Here is a 19,776-nt window from a genome sequence, read left to right as displayed (position 1 = left end):
AAAAAAAATCCCATTTATATAATTTCTATATGCAAGAAAAGCCTATACAAATTAAATTTAATGTTAATAATGTTTGTTCTTCAATTTAAAAGGAAAACTTTTGTCTAGTTACGACCAGATGACCTAACTAGGTGTCACAGTGTGAAATACTGGGTGAAAACTGAAGGTATGACTGCAGTACAAAGAACAATTCACATAACTGTGTGAAATTCAAGCTTCACCTGATTGCCTAGGCAGCATGGACAGCAAACAGCTAGTGAAAGTTCAGGTTAGAACAAACAAATGATTATAGCTGCAGTGGAAATGTACACATTAACCTAGCAATGAACTTGTCAATAATTACCACCTATTTACTTTGTCCATGTTTGGTGCTTGGGCTGTAACACCTTGGAAAGAAGTCTGCCAAAACAGATCCCATTTATATTAGGAAAGATTCGAGCACTGATTATCCATGTTAGCAGAGGGCTAGGAACACTGGGAGGAGGGTTTGGATGTGAACGTCTAGACACCTTCAGGCACATTAAGGTCTGTGGAGTCAATAAAACCTTTGTGTTCAGATTGTATCGGATCCTCAGGACACTCAAAAGAACAGAAATTGTCCTAATATTTAAAACTTGCTTCCACAAACACAAGAAATTCCAAACTCAATCTGTCTAATTATCCTTCGGAAAGAAAAGTCTCTTTCCTCACACATTTCAGGGCACGTCATAAAAATCGATGTGTGACTACCACATATTAGGCACTGTTCTACACTTTGAGGAGCACTGAATAATTGTTTACAATCAGAGTCTTCACCTCTGTTCTCCCCAACACACACACCTATCTGGTCAGTCATCTTGGGAGGTGATAGGAAGAAGCTCTATGAGATTCAGTGTCTAATGGGTCAGGGCAAATGTCCCCACATAATCAGTAGAATAGATTATTACTGTGCAACCTAATGTCTACCTACTAGTAGCTGCTGTCTGATTTAAATTTATAACATAGGCTGGGCACAGTGGCTCATACCTGTAATCCCAGCACTTTGGGAGGCTGAGGTGGGAGGATCACTTGAGCTCAGAAGTTCAAGACCAGCCTGGGCAACATAGCAAGACCCTGTCTTTTTTTTTTTTGAAGAAAAAATAAATATGTAATATTTGTATAACACATTATACTATATATCTTATTTAGGGATTAGATTAATATTTAGAATCATAATAAGGGATTATTCTATCCCTAAATAATATATATAGTATAGGCCGGGCATGGTGGCTCACGCCTGTAATCCCAGTACTCTGGAAGGCTGAGGCGGATGGATCACCTGAGGGCTGGAGTTCCACCAACATGGAGAAACCCCATATCTACTAAAAATACAAAATTAGCCGGGTGTGGTGGCACCTGCCTGCAATCTCAGCTATTCGGGAGGCTGAGGCAGTAGAATCGCTTGAACCCTGGAGGCTGAGGTTGCAGTGAGCCGAGATCACGCCATTGTACTCCAGCCTGGGCAACAAGAGTGAAACGCTATCTAAAAAAACAAAACAAAAGAAACAAAACAACAAAAACAAAAAAATATATAGTATAATGTGTTTATTGTATTGATTTCATTGTTTTTATAGTGGGTGATCACACACCTAATGGGGATCCAGAGTGATCTGAGGCAAAAAACAGATTTAAATCTAGTTAGCAGAAGCTGGTTTAAACATATAGGTTCATTTTTTTTTTTAATTGAGTCTCACTCTGTTGCCCAGACTGAAGTGCAGTGGCTCAATCATAGTTCACTGCGGCCTTGAACTCCTAGGCTCAAGCAATCCTCTCACCTCAGCCTCCTGAGTAGCTGGGACTACCGGCCTGTACCACCAAGGGTTACATTCCCTGAAATACATGTTTTAATTTTTTTAAAAAAATTTTTAGATACAGGGTCTTACTATGTTTCCCAGGCTGGTTTTGAACTCCTAGCCTCAAGCAATTCTCTCACATCAGCCTCCAGAGCCACTGCGATTATAGGCATGAGCCACTGTGCCCAACAAAGCATATGAGTTCAAAGCCCAGCTCTGATTCTTAGAGGCCCTGTGACCTTGGGTAAATTATTTACTCTTCTCTGTAAAAACAGGACAACTATAATATTTAGTCATAACATTGTTGTAAGGATTAAATGAAGTAATTCATTCAACAAATAATTACTGAGGACCTATTATATGCCAAGCATTGTTAGGCACTAAGAGTACAGTGAATAAATGCATGTACCAGACATGTAATAAACTTGGACTGTTTTTGTCTAAAAGTATGTACACTCAAGCTTGGGGTTGTATATAGGATTTAAAGAAGTTTCAAGCTGCAGAAACAGGAATGAATTATTTATCGGGCCTAAGATCATGAAGCTGAAATGTTGACGAACACAGAATAGTATCTAATTACAAGACAGCATTGTTTGATTGAGGGTTAGAAGCAAATAGACCTGTTGATTGATTCAACATGTGTGTTGAGCAATTTATGCCACATATTAGGTTAATTTTCTAAAGGCTAAAACTGGTTGTCAGGCATTTTAACATCTCTTCCGTAACAACATCTATGAAAACAGAACAGCAATGAAAGCAAGAATAAAAAATGGAAGAGTGTAACTCACGTGGAATAGTTATTAATATTGATGATAAAATATTTTTAAAGATAAAGTTATTCATTATTTTCTGAGAGGATTAAAAACTGCATTCCACCTATTGAATACTTTTGCCCCAAGAGTTACATTCCCTGAAATACATGTTTTAATCAGTTTAAAACTACGTAATGGTGACTCAGTACTCTGCTTGTTAAACCAGGATGCTACTCCTAGGATAACTGAAGCACAGCACGGGGTAAGAGAAGTCAGAATAATAAAATGTATCTTCCTGAAGCATCCATTTTCCCTTGGCTTTTCATATTGAAACCCACAAAAATGTATCATAGAACAGAATGCGAAATTCTACTTAATTTCATAACATAAAACACGAAACATCGAAACATCGGAGAAACTCCTTGCTCTGTCCTCTTGTTGCGGGTATGGAAGCTCTGGGCTCTTTAGGAGAAAAGTTAGTGAGTACTGTGCATTAGAAATGAATTTTTCCATCTTTTCACATTGTTGTCAGTGAGAAGGGGTTTGGAATCACTTTTATAATGTTTTTAATTTTTTGTTTACTTCCTGACTTGTCATTGCTTTCTGTTATCTATGGAAACTAGAAATAAATTCTCATACACTACAAAAATAACAGCAACACAACAAATTTCTGACTAGGACACAGCGGCTGAGCTTTGAAAAGCATTCGTAACCATCTGGTGCGCTCTACCAACAACATCAGAGAGGAAGACATTTCTGTTACTGCAATAACACAAGGTGCTAAGAGAAAATCTGTGAAAAGGAATTCACTCCAGTACAAAATCCCCGCTAAAGTTCGCCTTGCAGAAGACTGTAACTAGCTTGACGGAGTTTGCTTAACCTCCATAGCATTGTCCAAAACATTAGCCATTCAAAATCTAAGAAAAGTGAGTCGGCTGTGAAACCCTGTCCTTCTCTAATTCATGTATCTGCGTTTATACTTTTCACAGTACTTATCACTGTCAGAAACGACCTTAGCCAATTGTTTCACGTGTTTCTTTTCTGTCTCCTCCACCCTCAATCTCCACAAACAGGGTCACTTGTATCTCCAGCATCTAGCCAAGCACTGGGGTATTATATAGCAGATGCTAAAATGTCTTTGTTGAGTTTCTTCAGCAAGAGTCAGTGATGACCACTTTTGATCACACATACTTCTCAATTGATACTTAAGCCGAAAATAGTTGAAAGTGTGTCTGACCTATTCAGAGTGCAGGGACCCATTTCATGGAGTGAATGCTCCTCTGGATTCTCCGCATCTTTTGCCATCTTTGATGCTGAAACGCTAATGGGAGGGTAAATGGGGAAAAGTCTTTTTTGTTGTTGTTTTAGCAGAGACGGATGAGCGGAAGATCTCGCTTTGTTACCTAGGTTTTTCTCGAACTTCTGGTCTCAAGAGATCGTCCCGCCTCAGCCTCCCAAAGTGCTGGGATTGCAGGCGTCAGCCACGGCCCCCAGCCTTGGGAGGCCTTGATAGGACATTTCTCCTGTGTTTAAGGCAATGCCGAGGCTAACCGCCCTAGGGCTTCAACACCAACTCCCCGAGATCCCATCAGCGGACAGGGTGAGTCCAGCGCCCGGCCTCGGGCCCCGCGCGTCTGGCAGCGAGCGCCGCGGAGCGCACCAGGGCCGCCGCACCCGCGGTCACAGCAGCGCCGCTCAAGATTTGGGAGGAAATCGAGCCTTGTCCCGGGTTCTGCTCGCATCCTCCGGGGCGAGGCCCGGCTCCTGCCAGGCGGGGTGGCCACGGGGCACACCCTTTGGACCTCCCGGGGAGTTAGCCCACCCGAGTCCCCAGCCCGGGCGCGGGCGGCGCCGGTCCCCTGCTCACCGCTGGGGAGCGTGCTGTTGTCGCCGGCCTTGTTGAGGGCGCTGCTGGAGCAGCCCATTGCGGGGAGCGCAGACACCTGTCTCAGCCCCGCGCGGGTGTCGGCCCGAAGCCGGGATCCGAAGGCAACCGCACCCGTAGCCGCGGAAGTTTCTCCAGTTCTGCAGCCCGGCTCCGTTGGGCGTAGAGCGCAAGCGCGCAGCGGGGCTAGTGGTAGCAGGTGCGCACCTGGAGGAGGAAGGGAGCTGGCAGGAGGTGGAAGGGAGCTGGCAGGAGGTGGAAGGAGCCTGAGAGGGCAAAGCGGCAGAGAGCGGGAGGGCCAGGACGCAGAGGAGGGCAGGGACGAATAGAGCCCAGGAGACAGGAGGGGAGACGGTGGAGGGTATGGCACAGTTAAAGAGGAAAAGCCCCTAAAGCAAGGATAGGGAGGATGTCAGGGGGCGAGGGCGAAGCGCTGGGAGGTATCATCTGACTCATCACTAAAGAGCCAGGGAGGCGAGGCGGCCTTGGGACTAGGGGCTATTGATTGGTAGACTAGATGTGCGATGACAGTCTTATTTTCTTACATAACTACAATTACCACAAGGAAGTTTAACTTTGATACAGTACGATTTAATCCACCCTCCATGTTCCTTTTTTGCCAATTGTCCGATCCAGGATTGCACGTTGCATTTAGTTGTGTCTCTCTTCAGTTTGCTTTAATCTGAAGTAGTTCCTCCAGTCTTGCTTTGTCGTTCATGACTTTGACATTTATTAAGAGAATAGATCTTTTTTTTTTTTTTTTTTTTGAAACTGAGTCTCTCTCTGTTGCCCAGGCTGGAGTGCAGTGGCGCGATCTCGGCTCACTGCAACCTCCGCCTCCCGGGTTCAAGCAATTCTCCAGCCTCAGCCTCCGGAGCAGCTGGGATTACAGGCGCCTGCCACCGCGCCCAGCTAATTTTTATAATTTTAGTAGAGACGGGGTTTCACCATATTAGTCAGGCTGGTTTCGAACTCCTGACCTCAGGTGATCCACCCGCTTCGGCCTCCCAAAGTGCTAGGATTACAGGCGTGAGCCACTGCGCTTGGCTTTTTTTTTTTTTTTCCGGAGATGGAATCTCACTGTGTCGCCAAGACTGGAGTGTAGTGGCGAGATCACAGCTCACTGCAACCTCCACCTCTCTGGTTCAAGCAACTCTCCCTGCTTCAGCCTCCTGAGTAGCTGGGATTACAGGTGCGCCACCACGTCTGGCTATTTTTTGTATTTTTTAGTAGAGACGGTGTTTCACCATGTTGGCCAGGCTGGTCTTGAACTCCTGATCTCAGGTGATCCGCCCGCGTGGGATCCCAAAAGTGCTGGAATTACAGGTGTCAGCCACCGCACCCAGTAAGAACAGGCTATTTTTTTTTTTTTTTTTTTTTTTTAATTTGACACACAGTTTCACTCTTGTTGCCCAGGCTGGAGTGCAATGGCACAATCTCAGCTCACCACAACCTCCGCCTCCTGGGTTCAAGCAATTCTCCTGCCTCAGCCTCCTGAGTAGCTGGGATTACATGCATGCGCCACTACACCCTGCTAATCTTGTATTTTCAGTAGAAATGAGGTTTCTCCATGTTGGTAAGGCTGGTCTCGAACTCCCGACCTCAGGTGATCCGCCTGCGTCAGCCTCCCAAAGTGCTGGGATTATAGGCATGAGCCATCGCGCCTGGCCAGGACTTTTTTTAGAGAGAAAGAGCCTGGGCGTGGTGGCTCATGCCTGTAATCCCAGCACTTTGGGAGGTTAAGGCAGGAGAATCTCTGGAACCCGGGAGATGGAGTTTGCAGTGAGCCGAGCCTGCCCTCCAGCCTGGGTGACAGAGCAAGATTCCATCCAAAAAAATTTTTTTTGTAGAGACGGGAGTGTTGCCATGTTGCCCAGGCTGGTCTTGAACTCCTTACCTCAGGGGATTCTCCTCCCTATGCCTCCCCAAAGTGCTGGGATTACACGCATGAGACGCTGTGCCTGTGATTCTCTAATTACATTATTCCTTCTATATTGATTAGCTGCCATTCTACTATGAAGTAAGGAAGTGCTTTTCCTTCCCCCCATTTATTCACTTACATCAGTGAGCACTCATGAAGTCTCACACTATCCAATGTAGTATGTTACCATCTGTGATAGTTTGCTAGGGGTGCTATAACAAGAAGTACAGACATGTATTTCCTCATAGTTCTTGAGATCAGAAGTCAAAGATCAAGATGTCAGCAGAACTGGTTTCTGCTGAGGGCTTCTGTTCTTGGCTGGTAGATGGCCATCTTCTCCATGTCTTCACTTGATCTCCCGCTTGTGCTTGTCTGTGTCCTAATCTCCCGCTCTTATAAGGACACCAGCCATACTGGATTAGGGCCCATGTAACCTCATTTTACCTTAATTACCCGTTTAAAGGCTATATTTCCAAATACTGTACAGTCACATTCGTAGGTTCTGGGAGTTAGGATTTCAGCATATAAGTGTCCAAGAAGACAATTCAGCCCATAATAACATCATTTTAAACTATTTGAGACAGAGTCTCACTCTGTCACTCAGGCTGGGGTGCAGTGGTGCAATCATAGCTCGCTGCAGCCGTAAGCTCCTGAGCTCAAGCAATCCTCCAGCCTCAGCCTCCTGAGTAGCTAGGACTGTAGGCATGTGCCACCATGCCTGGGTAATTAAAAAAAATTTTTTTAATAGAGATGGGGTCTTGCTATGTTGCCCAGGCTGGTCTCAAATTCTTGGCCTCAAGTGATTCTCCTGTCTTGACCTCTAGAAGCTGGGATTACAACACCATAATTATTTACTTTGATGCTCAAATTGCCTAAAATTTGCCGTATTTGTCTATGGCTCATGCCTATAATCCCAGCACTTTGGGAGGCAGAGGTGGGTGGATCACCAGAGGTCAGAAGTTGGAGACCAGCCTGCCTAACATGGTGAAACCCCGTCTCTACTAAAAATACAAAAAATTAGCTGAGCGTGGTGCTGCATACCTGTAATCCCAGCTACTCAGGAGGCTGAGGCAGGAGAATCGCTTGAACCCAGGAGGCGGATACTGCAGTGAGCCAAGATCGCGCCATTGCACTCCAGCCTGGGTAATAAGAGTGAAACTCCATCTCAAAAAAAAAAAAAAAAAAAAGAAAAGAAAAAATTGGCCAAGTGTGGTGGCTCATGACTGTAATCCCAGTACTTTGGGAAGTTGAAGCAGGCAGATCACTTGAGGCCAGGAGTTCGAGACCAGCCTGGCCAACATGGCAAGACCCCATCTCTACTAAAAATACAAAAATTAGCCGGGAGTGGTGGTACATGTCTGTAATCCCAGCTACTCGGGAGGCTGAGGCAGTAGAATCGCTTGAACCTAGGAGACAGAGGTTGCAGTGAGCCGAGGTCACGCCACTGCACCCCAGCCTGGGTGACATAGCAAGACTCTGTCAAAAAAACAACAACACTCAATTATAGTACCAGACAAGGTAAGATTGAGGTGCCACCCTGCAGTTTGCATGGTGTGCTCTGAATCAGTGACTAATAACTTGTGCTGCTTCTCTCATGACCTGTATACGCAGATCTGACTTCTTGTTCATTTGTGGGTTTTTCTGTTTGTTTGTTTTGGTTTTGTTTTTGTTTCTGAAACAGGATCTAGCTCTGTCACCCAGGCTGGAGCACAGTGGCGCAATCTCGACTCATTCAACCTCCACCTCCCAGGCTCAAGCCATCCTCCCACCTCAGCCTCCCAAGTAGCTCAGACTACAGGCATGCCATCACGCCTGGCTAACTTTTGTATTTTTTTTGTAGAGATGAGGTTTCACCATGTTGCCCAGGCTGGTCTCAAACTACTCCTGAGCTGACGTGATCCTCCCTCCTAGGCCTCTCAATGTGCTAGGATTACAGGCATGAGCCACTGTGCCTGTTGAACTACAAACTAAATTTCTTTTCTGCTTAGTTGAGCTACTTTGTTTCTGCTGCTGACAAGTCTCCAAACCAATACACACACTTACACCACCTCCCCTTTTCCTGACTGCTTTCTCAACAATTACCTGTCCTGTCTTATTCCTTTAGTCTTATTTGATGACTAGCTTAATACCAGGTCATAACTGATACTGTGATTAAAATTTGGCCAGGCATGGTGGCTCACGCCTGTAATCCCAGTACTTTGGGAGGCCGAGGCGGGTGGATCACGAGGTCAGGAGATCGAGACCATCCTGGATAACACGGTGAAACCCCGTCTCCACTAAAAATACAAAAAAAATTAGTCGGGCATGGTGGCGGACGCCTGTAGTCCCAGTTACTCAGGAGGCTGAGGCAGGAGAATAGCGTGAACCCAGGAGGCGGAGCTTGCAGTGAGCCGAGATTGCGCCACTGCACTCCAGCCTGGGCGACAGAGTGAGACTCCGTCTCAAAAAAAAAATTATTATTATTATTATTATTGTTATTATTTTTGAGACAGGGTCTCACTCCTGTTGCCCAGGCTGGAGTGCAGTGGCATGATCACAGCTCACCTCAGCCTCGACTTCCTGGGCTCAGGTGATTCTCCCACCTCAGCATCCTGAGTAGCTGGGACTACAGGCACGGGCCACCTCACCTGGCTAAGTTTTTGTATTTTTAATAGAGATGGTGTTTTGCCATCTTGCCCAGGCTAGTTTTGAACTCCTGGGCTCAAGTGATCCATCTGCCTCGGCCTCCCAAAGTGCTGGGATTACAGGTGTAAGCCACCTAGCCTGGCCTGATACTGTGATTTTCATAGCTGAAAATATCCCAGACAGTAATTCATAAATCTTTTCACCTCCAAGGACTCCTTTTATCATTTTACTTCCACATACTTATGTTTTGATTTTATCACAAAATTGCATTTATATTTCTCCATTAAGTAATCAGTGATATTTTCTGATCAGCATGACATGCAGTGTTACATTAATATTATTCTGATTAAAAGCAAAAAACATGTGATGTCTTAGCTTGTGCTTCCTGGCTTTATTAAGGACAAAAGTACATTGTAGACTTTTCAAATCATTGAAAATGATATGTAAAACTTCATACTTTTGTGGACAGAGACACACAGGGATATCAGTTATATTAAAATTTCAAAAACTGACTCTAAGAAATGTAAATCAACCAAGAGACCAACCTTTTTAGATACCACTTTACTTTCCAGAAGTGTCACTTCTCCACAGTAAAACAGTGGATAAAGTACTGTGAGCTCTTTGTACCCTAGAACATAAAAAGCATATGCTTCCTTGGATTAAAAAACATTTTAGAAAAAAATGGGAGAAAGCATTATCTGGCCTATTTTTAACCAAGTCCAGCAGGATATGTAGAGTGTGAAGGCCAGAAAACAAAACTGTTAAGAGTCTAGAGCACTCCTAGTCTGAACAGAAAGAAATATTGAAGAAATATTTCAGATTCCGTATTAATGTGGAGGCAGAAATGGCAGAGATGAATAGGTAACCTTCATTCCCTCTTGTCCCCTATTCAGAATTCTGAATAGGTGTATATATGTTTTAATGTTTTGTGGGTTTTGTTTGTTTGTTTTTGAGACAGGGTCTTGCTTTGTTGCCTAGGCTGCAGTGCAGTGGCACGATCACGGCTCACTGCAGCCTTGACCTCCTGTGCTCAAGTGATCCTCCCACCTCAGCCTTCAGCATAGCTGAGACCACAGGCACATGCCAACCACCACGCCTGGGTAATTAAAAAGAATTTTTTTTTCTTTTTGATAGAGACGGAGTCTCACTATGTTGCCCAAGCTGGTCTCAAAATCCTGGGCTCAAGTGATCCTCCCACTTTGGCTTCCCAAAGTGCTAGGATTACAGGCATGAGCCACTGTGCCCAGCCTATGTATGTTTTAGTTAGCTGTAAGGCCAAGAGCTTTCACTGAGTTTACAAGGTCCTCTCACTTGGATTCATTGTCCTTCCCTCCCTTGATCTTTGTGAGCATGTTTAATGTCCAGGATGACTGGTAAGAATATGAAGGTTGAGTTAGGCAAATTAAGTTCCAAATCACTAATAGGCTGCTTCCTAATCTGAACACTAAATAGTAGATGACAATGAATATGATAGTTTTCACTGCTTGACAATAAGTAGATGGGCCAATACAAATCAGATGAACTTGTTAGTACTTGCTCCAACAGGAAATGCAGGCTTGTCACTTTTAATTCTCATAGCAAGTAAAAGCCAGAAGCACAATGATTTCAGGTGCATACACAGTTCTCAGAAACTTGGAGCGGCCATTTTGGTGAAGTAAAACCAAAGGACGGCCTTGTGTTAATTCTGTCCAACATTTACCTGTTGGTATTCTTTCAAAGTCACTCTGAAATGCTAGACTAGCATCAGAAAAAATAACATCTGGATGGCAAAGTCCTTTCTTAAAACATACACATTTCCCAACTTTTTGGTGTGAAGGTTTTTAAATTTACAAAAAGTTGAACAGTAAAATGAACACTCATATACCCTCCACCTAAATTCAACAATTAACATTTTGCTGCATTTGTTCTACCTGCCTATCTACATAAATTTTTATTTGAACTCCTTGAAAATAAATGGAAGAACTCATGATATTTCACCCAAATATGTCAATGTACATCTCTTTAGAATAAGGGTATTCTCTATATGACTTAAAAGTAGTTATGTTTAATAATAGTAATCTTATAGTCTGCATGCCAGATTCAGCCGCTGCCTGATTTTGTGAATAAAGTTTTATTGGAACACATTTGTGCCCATTCCTTTACATATTGTCTATGGCTGTTTTTGTGCTACAGCTGCAGAACTGAGTAGTCACAGAGACCATATGGACCTAAAGACCTAAAATATTTACTATTTTGTTCTCAACAAAAAGTTTGCCAGCCCCTGCTCTAATAAGTATGTGTGTGGAAGTATTTACAAAATATTCATGAACTAAAGAAATTTGGCTGTCTTTTTTGCATTGCAAGTGTTTCTCCCTCTAGAGTATAGGTTTTGTTCTGTTGTGATTAACTGCAGAAGGTATGTGTGGGTTGCGGTGGTGTGGAGGTAGGAGTGAGATTGAGGAATATCCACTGCCTGGTTTTCCTATACAGGGCCCTGTGATCAGTGCTATAATATTTACTGTGATCCTCACAATAATACTATGAGGTACACATCTTTCTTTTATCCAGTTTTTTTGTTTGCTTTTGAGACAGAGTCTCACTCTGTTGCCCAGGCTGGAGTGCAGTGGCACGATCTCAGCTCACTACAGTCTCTGCTTCCTGGGTTCAAGCGATTCTCCTGCCTCAGCCTCCTGAGTAGCTGGGATTACAGGTGCATGCCAGCATGCCCGGCTAATATTTGTATTTTTAGTAGAGATGGGGTTTCACCATGTTGGTCAGGCTGGTCTTGAACTCCTGACTTCAAGTGATCCACCCGCCTCTGCCTCCCAAAGCGCTGGGATTACAGGCATGAGCGACTGCGCCTGGCCTATCCTATTTTATCCAGTTTTATTGATGAGGACACTGGGGCTTACAGAGATTTTTTTTTTTTTTTTTTTTTTTTTTTTTTTTGAGATAGAATCTCACTCTGTCACCCAGGATGGAGTGCAGCAGCATGATCTCACCTCACTGCAACCTCCGCCTCCCGGGTTTGAGCGATTCTCCTGCCTCAGACTCCCAAGTAGCTGGGATTACAGGCATGCATCACCACGCCCGGCTAATTTTTGTGTTTTTGGTAGAGACGGGGTTTCACCATGCTGGCTAAGCTGGTCTTGAACTCTTGACCTCAGGTGACCCACCAACCTCGGCCTCCCAAAGTGCTGGGATTACAGGTGTGAGCCACCGCACCTGGCCGCAGAGATTTTAAAAGTTGCTCAAAGTCATGCAGGTATGAAAGAGAAATGTTAACCAGGCACAGTGGGTCACACTTGTAATCCCAGAACTGTGGGAGGCTGAGGCAGGAGGACTGCTTCAGGAAGAGTTCGAAACCAGCCTGGGCAACAAAGTGAGATCTCCATCTCTAAAAAAAAAAAGAGAGAGAGACAGAAAGAGAAACCAAGGCCCCAAGTCTGTCTCCAAAGAGAGGTAGAGTGGATTCAGTTAAGATTCCCCAGGAGGCATTCCCATGTTGTGGTCATGATTCAGACACAAGATGAGTGCTTTGGGCTTCACTGGTTTCCAGTACAAAATCATGGTAAGATCCTTGGGAGAAAGCAACTAAGTCCTTTCTTTAAAGTATAGTGAGGACACATAGTATCTTAGTCTTTTCCTGCTGCTTTAACAGAACACTTGAGACTGGTTAATTTATAAACAGAAATTTATTGGCTTACAGTTCTGGAGGCTGGGAAGCTCAATATCCAGGTGCCAGCAGGTTTGGTGATTCTTATTCTAAGATGGTGCCTGGAATGCAGCATCCTCTGCAGGTATGAATACTTCATCTTCACAAGGCAGAAGGGCAAAAGAGACAATGAACCTTCTCATGGCCCTTTTTATGGCATTAATCCATTCATCAGGGCTCTGCCCTCATGGCTTAATTACCTCTTAAAGGCTCCACCTGCTAACACTCGCATTGGGGGATTAGGTTTCAACCTATAAATTTTGGAAGGAACACAAATATTCAAACCATAGCACATAATTGGGACGGGATACTTGGTATCATATAAAGAAAAGTGCCTCAGAAGTTACCTCATGCACTTTAATCATTTATTCTCTAAAACAGGGACGGCAACTATCCTGATTACTTTGGAGGAAAGTGAATATTTAAAAGCTTTGCAGCCAGTCACAGTGGCTCACACCTGTAATCCCAGTACTTTGGGAGGCCAAGGCAGGCAGATCACTTGAAGTCAGGAGTTCGACAGCAGCCTAACCAACATGGTGAAACCCCAACTCCGCCAAAAAATACAAAAATTAGTCGGGCATGGTGTCGGGTGCTTGTAGTTTCAGCTACTAGGGAGGCTGAGGTGGGAGAATCGCTTGAACCCGGGAGGCAGAGGCTGCAGTGAGTGAAGATCACTGCCACTGTACTCCAGCCTGGGTGACAGAGCAAGGCCCTGTTTCAAAAAAGAAAAAGAAAAAAAAAAGCTTTGTGCTCCTTTCTCTCCTCTCCTTCCATCTACTCCCCTAAATTAATAAATAAAAACTTTGGCACAGCAGCTCACATCTATAACCCTAGTACTTTGGGAGGTTTAAGCAGGAGGTTCAATTGGGGCCAGGAGTTCAAGACCAGCCTGGGCAACATGGTGAGCTCTCATCTCTAGAAATAATTTAAAAGTTAACTGGGCATGGTGGCATGTACTTGTGGTCCCAGCTACTCTGGAGACTGATGCAGGAGAACTGCTTGAGCCTAGGAGGTCGGGGTTGCTGTGACTGTGCCACTGCACTCCAGCCTGGATAACAGTGAGACTTGGTCTCAAAAAATAAATAAAACAAATGCTTTGAGGCAAGTTCCTTTAATCCCAGCAGTTTGGGAGGCCAAGATGGGAAGATCGCTTGAGCCTAGGAGTTCAAGACCAGCTTGGGCAATATAGTGAAACCTGTCTCTATAATAAATATATAATATATAGGAGAGATAAATATATATATAAGCTAGGCATGACAGCACACACCTGTAGTCCCAGCTACTCAGAAGCTGAGGTGGGAAGATCCCTTGAGCCAGGAAGGTTGAGGTTGCAGTGAACTGTGACTGTGCCACTGTACTCCAGCCTGGGTGACAGAGCAAGACCCTGTCTCAAAAAAAAAAAAAAAAAAAAAAGAAAGGAAAAAAAAAAAAAGGCTGGGCATGGTGGCTCACACCTGTAATCCCAGCACTTTGGAAGGCTGAGGTGGGTGGATCACGCGGTCAGGAGCTCGAGACCAGCCTGGCCAACATGGCAAAAAATCGTCTCTATTAAAAATACCAAAAATTAGCTGGGCGTGGTGGCAGGTGCCTGTAATCCCAGCTACTTGGGAGGCTGAGGCAAGAGAATTGCTTGAACTCGGGAGGTGGAGGTTGCAGTGAGCCAAGATTGCACCATTGTACTCCAGCCTGGGTGACAGAGCAAGGCTGTCTCCCCCCCAAAAAAAAAAACGCTTTGAAAGTAGAACACTCAATCTCAATACAAGGGATCATTACTGTTTACTTTATAGCTCTATCTAAGCAGGCATGTCTCAGAACCAATTTGACTATCTCATTCTTTAGGTCTCTAATTCTCAAATTTTAGTAATTATAATAATCATCTAGGATGACTGTTAAACTCAAGATTCCCAGGACCCACACCCAGAGATTTCTTCCAAAGGCCTAGGTGGGGTCCAGGAGTTTGAATCATTGATTTTGATGCAGGTGATCTGAGAGCCAGACTTTGAGAAGTACTACATTGAGGTGTAATTGATGTTTCATGAGACATTTATTGTAAAAGAACACTTCATTATTAATATTAAAAAGGAACTTTTTATGTAACAATAATTAATGCTTACTGTAAAATAATTCAAGCAGTACTAAAAAAACCTAAAGAAAAAGTAAAGGTCCCTTCCTCATTGCTCACTCTTCTCATCTCTCTCTGTTTTGATATCTGACTTTTCCAGACTTTTTTCTATGCCTATACAAATATACAGTCATTCATCACTTAATGACAAGGATTCATTCTGAAAACTACATTGTTAGGCGATTTCATTGTTGTTTGAACATCAGAGTGTACTTGCACAAACCTAGATGGTATAGCCTACTACACACCTAGGCTATATGGTATAGCCTGTTGTTCCTAGGCTACAAATCTGTACAGCGTGTTACTGTGCCTGTAGACAACAGTAACACAGTGGTATCTGTGTATCTAAACACAGAAGAGGTACAGTAAAAATAATGTATTATAATCTTATGGGACCACTGTTGTATATGTGGTCCATGATTGACCAAAACATTATGCAGTGCATGACTGTATATTAAGAATGATGAGCATTTGATGTTTCTAATTTTTTGCTGTTATAAATAATGCTGCCCAGGCACGGTGGCTCACACCTGTAATCCCAGCAGTTTGGGAGGCCAAGGCGGGTAGATTGCTTGGGCCCAGGAGTTTGAGACCAGCCTGGCCAACATGGCGAAACCCCGTCTCTACTAAAAATGCAAAAATTAGCTGGGCAAGAGAATCACTTGAACCCAGGAAGCGGAGGTTGCAGTGAGCCGAGATCATACCACAGGACTCCAGCCTGGGCAACAGGGGGAGATTCGGTCTCAAAAAATGAATAAATAAAGCTGAAATAAATACTCTTGTTCCCATGTCTTTAAGCAACTCTGTGACTGCTTCTGTAGGATAAATTCCTAAAAGTTGAATCACTGGGCCAAAAGACTCAAATAGCACAGAAGGGAATATAATTAAAAAGTGCTTCTCTACCTCCTTCCAACCTCCAATCCCATTTTCCTGAGGAACCCACTGTCATCTTGTATATCCTCATACGAAATGCTTATATAGGTATGTTCTTTCCGTTTTGACACACTGTCAATCTGTCCTTCAAGAGCACCTTTTTCTTAACCTATTTTATACCTAACTTTAATTTTCCTGGTCGCTATTTAATTTTTTTTTTTTTTTTTGAGATGGAGTCTTGCTCTGTTGCCCAGGCTGGAGCGCAGTGGTGTGATCTCGGCTCAATGAGAGATCTGCCTCCCGGGTTCACACCATTCTCCTGCCTCAGCCTCCCAAGTTGCTGGGACTACAGGCGCCCGCCACCACGCCTGGCTAATTTTTTTGTATTTTTAGTAGGACGGAGTTTCACCATGTTAGCCAGGATGGTCTCGATCTCCTGGCCTCGTGATCCACCTGTCTCGTCCTCCCAAAGTGCTGGGATTACAGGCATGAGCCACCGCGCCCAGCCATGGTGGCTATTTAATTTTAGAGCCTTCACTGTTTTCAGGTCCCAATGGCATCACTGATCAATATGCCTCTTCCATTCAGAGAGCTTCTCCCAAAGGCTATTCAGTAATGGACAAGGAATTTCCAGGGATTTAAATACATTTCTGGGAAAAGATTAGAAAAGGCAGCAAAATTTGAGCATAAGATGATTTCTTATAATTCCACTCTAAAGCAAACTTACACTTGTAACATTTAAAGCTTTAACGTTCCACTTTTCTTTTGTATTCTTTTTTTCTCCTTCCTTCTCATGAATGCTATATTCCAGCCAAATTGTACTAACCACTCGTCTCCTTTTAGCTTTTTTTTTTTTTTCACGAATTTGTGTGTCATCGCTGCACAGGGGTCATGCTAACTTCTCTGCATCATTCTAATTTTTAGTATACATGCTGCTGAAGCAAGCACCTTTCAGCTTTGCTTCTGCTCTTCTGACTAGAATGCATCCCCTCCTTGATTTCAGTTAATCCTGCAAAGTGCTTGACTTCAAATCTCAGCTTACCTGTCTAACCTTTACTAAATAATTTAACAACTTTTGTCTCTAATCTTAGCCCTTGTAAAATAAGGATAACAATGCCTATGAGCTTATTGTAACCATGAGTTAAGGTTTGTGAAAAGTACATGAAAGTCTATAGAAAACTAATTATTCCTATATTACTCTCCTTTAAGGCCTAGCTAGATAGTAGGCTCTTTAAGAACAGTCACCATGTCTTTGTATATTCTTAGTGCCTGGAGTGAGGATGAATTCATCATATATATTTGTTAAATAAACATATTATGCTATTTGCTTATACCTTCCTTCAGACAATAGACAGCAAGTTTTCTGAAGGAATCTTATATGACCATGGGCTTAAGACAGGTGATGGCACATGGTACTGTTTGTGGAATGAATGAACATGTAACATCTGTAACAACGACTTCATATGGCAGTTAGAGTTGTACTAATTGTCTTTATAGGTCTTGCCTTCTCAACACGACTATTAGCCTCCTGAAGGTAGGGTGTAGTTCTTTGCATATCAAGTGTCTAAGAAAAATGTTTGATGATAATGGAAAAAAAAGATTCATGTCTGAATGTCTAATGTGAATGGCAGACTCTAAACATTGCCAAATGGTATGTGGGGTGAATTGTAATAGAAAATGCTCTTGAGGATTCAGCTTCTTTTTTTTTTGAGACGGAGTCTCGCTCTGTCGCCCAGGTTGGAGGCAGTGACGCGATCTCGGCTCATTGCAAGCTCCGGGTCCGGGTTCACGCCATTCTCTCGCCTCAGCCTCCTGAGTAGCTGGGACTACAGGCGCCCACCACCACGCCCAGCTAATTTTTTTGTATTTTTAGTGGAGATGGGGTTTCACCGTGTTCGCCAGGATGGTCTCGATCTCCTGACCTCGTGATCCGTGCGCCTCGGCCTCCCAAAGTGCTGGGATTACAGGCGTGAGCCACTGCGCCCGGCCTGAGGATTCAACTTTTATAATAGGATGACAACCACAAATGAAATGTGGATCAGGAAAAAAAAATAACACAGGATTAAAAGGCGGATTGGTGTTTCAACCTTTACTCTATCAGGTAGCAGCACCACAACTTCTCCAGGTCTCAGTTTCTTGAAGTCAGAGAACTAGTTATCTGTTAGTTCTAAAATTAGTAAAAAACAAAAAGAGTTTGTTTATACAACTAGAGTAATAGAGGAAGGCAGATATCTGGATTTGCAGTGTTAAGTAATTTATGACTAAATATTAAAGCAAGTACTATGATAATCTAATTCAACTTGGTTAATTTCTCATCAAAGAGGGGCACACACTTGAATGAACGTTATTTTTATTTTATTATTAATATTTTAAAATATATTTTATTATTCATAATAATAGTATAATAATTAATAGTATAATAGTAATTATACTATTTTTTGAGACGGAGTCTCGCTCTGTCACCTGGCTGGAGTGCAGTGACGTGATCTCTGCTCACTGCAACCTCCACCTCCTGGGTTCAGGTGATTCTCCTGCCTCACCCTCCCAAGCAGCTGGGACTACAGGCACGCGCCACCAAGCCCAGCTAATTTTTGTATTTTTAGTACACACAGGGTTTCACCATGTTGGCCAAGATGGTCTCGATCTTTTGACCTCGTGATCCTCCCGCCTCAGCCTCCCAAGGTGCTGGGATTACAGGCGTGAGCCACCGCGCCCGGCCTTATTACTTTTTTTGAGAGAGACTCTCGCTTTGTCGCCCAGGCTGGAGTGCAGTGGCCCGATCTCAGCTCACTGCTACCTTTGCCTCTCAGGTTCAAACGATTCTCCTGCTTCAGCCTCCCAAGTAGTTGGGATTGCAGGCACAAGCCACCACACCTGGCTAATTTTTGTATTTTTAGTAGAGGCGGGGTTTCACCATGTTGACCAGACTGGTCTCGAACTCCTGACTTCAGGTGATCCGCTCACCTCGGACTTCCAAAATGTTGGGATTACAGGCGTGAGCCACCGCATTCGGCCTGAATCAACTTTAATTGTTAAGAGAGCTAAGTTACCTGGGCTCTGGTCCTAGCTCTGACAATAGCCCTAGATATGTAAAATGGACAATAAAAAGGTTACTATCTCATGGGACTTTTGTGAGTATTAAATAAATATATGTAAATGATTCCTGGTACAGCACGCGTTTTTTGGTGAGGCTTAATTAAGGAGGGGAAGAGGTTTCCCTCATATAGCTTACCCACTGGTCTGATTGATTAGGTGGGGATTTTCAGCGCCTAATATTTTCAGTGGTCTGTCTCTGGACATTTATACCAAGATCCAACGTTAACAGCGAAAATACTTTTAAAAAATTAGACCTGTTTATCGCGCTCTCAGTGCAAACTCGGCTCACAAGTTCACGCTAACACAGTCACAAAAGGCGAGTTTTGGGAAACTCGAGCAGGGCGCCACCGTTCTCCAGGGGACAGGTAACTGGGGTGACCGCACGGGTGAGGACACAGCTGCTTCTACCAAGCGGAGAGTAAATGCCGGTGCTGAGGCGCATCGGAGTCACCCACAAGGCTCTCCAAGAGCCGCGCCTCAGGGCAAAGATGAATTCAGCGGCATTAAGCACGTGGTCGCTGCCGCCGCAGCCTCTTCTCATCGACCCTCCCACCTCACCTTCAGTCGGCTTTTCGAACTCCCTCCGGGTTCTAAGCGCCTCGATTCGTTAGACCGCAGCTCGCAGCAGAACAGCAACACAACGCCGAGAGGCTTAAAGGCCCGCAGAGCGGGAAAGCGAACACCCCCGCCGCCATTCTTTTTTTTCCTTCTTTGAGACAGTCTCACTCTGTCGCCCAGGCTGAGTGCAGTGGCGCGATCATGGCTCACTGCAGCCTCGACCTACCGAGCTCAAGCGACTCTCCCGCCTCAGCCTCCGGCGTGGCTGGGAGTAGCTAGGACTACTGGAGCGCGCCACCACGCCTGGCTAATTTCTTATTTATTTATTTATTTTTTTTGTAGAGACAGGGGTGGTCTATGTTGTCCAGGCTGGCCTTGAGCTGGACGCAACAGATCTTCCGGCCTCAAGCTCCAAAAGTGCTGGGATTAAAGGTATGAT

At 44.1% G+C, this 19,776-nt stretch overlaps 1 protein-coding gene and 1 non-coding gene across 3 annotated transcripts in view; both read right to left on the bottom strand.

The window, feature by feature from the left end:
• Positions 1 to 19,026, bottom strand: part of ERICH5 (glutamate rich 5) — a 44,225-nt gene extending 25,199 nt beyond the window's left edge. Inside the window, exons 1-2 of one of the 2 annotated variants that reach the window (XR_010140985.1) lie at positions 18,916 to 19,026; positions 9,540 to 17,850 (exon numbers count right to left, since the gene is read on the bottom strand). Coding sequence is in view for 1 of the 2 variants with exons in the window: in XM_054519197.2 (XP_054375172.1) it covers positions 4,431 to 4,488 (58 nt within the window). In the remaining variant the exon portion in view is untranslated. Of the gene's footprint in view, positions 1 to 4,430; positions 7,490 to 9,539; positions 17,851 to 18,915 lie in introns of those variants that run through there. The other variant, XM_054519197.2, reaches the window with a different exon arrangement.
• On the bottom strand, positions 16,525 to 16,631 carry LOC112134774 (U6 spliceosomal RNA). Its single transcript, XR_002916126.2, has one exon. It is a non-coding gene; the product is annotated as a U6 spliceosomal RNA (small nuclear RNA).
• Positions 19,027 to 19,776: the final 750 nt, after the last annotated feature.

The sequence above is a fragment of the Pongo abelii genome, chromosome 7 (genome assembly GCF_028885655.2).
Source record: "Pongo abelii isolate AG06213 chromosome 7, NHGRI_mPonAbe1-v2.0_pri, whole genome shotgun sequence".
In the NCBI taxonomy this organism is placed as follows: domain Eukaryota; kingdom Metazoa; phylum Chordata; class Mammalia; order Primates; family Hominidae; genus Pongo; species Pongo abelii.
This window is presented reverse-complemented; position numbering and strand designations above follow the sequence as displayed.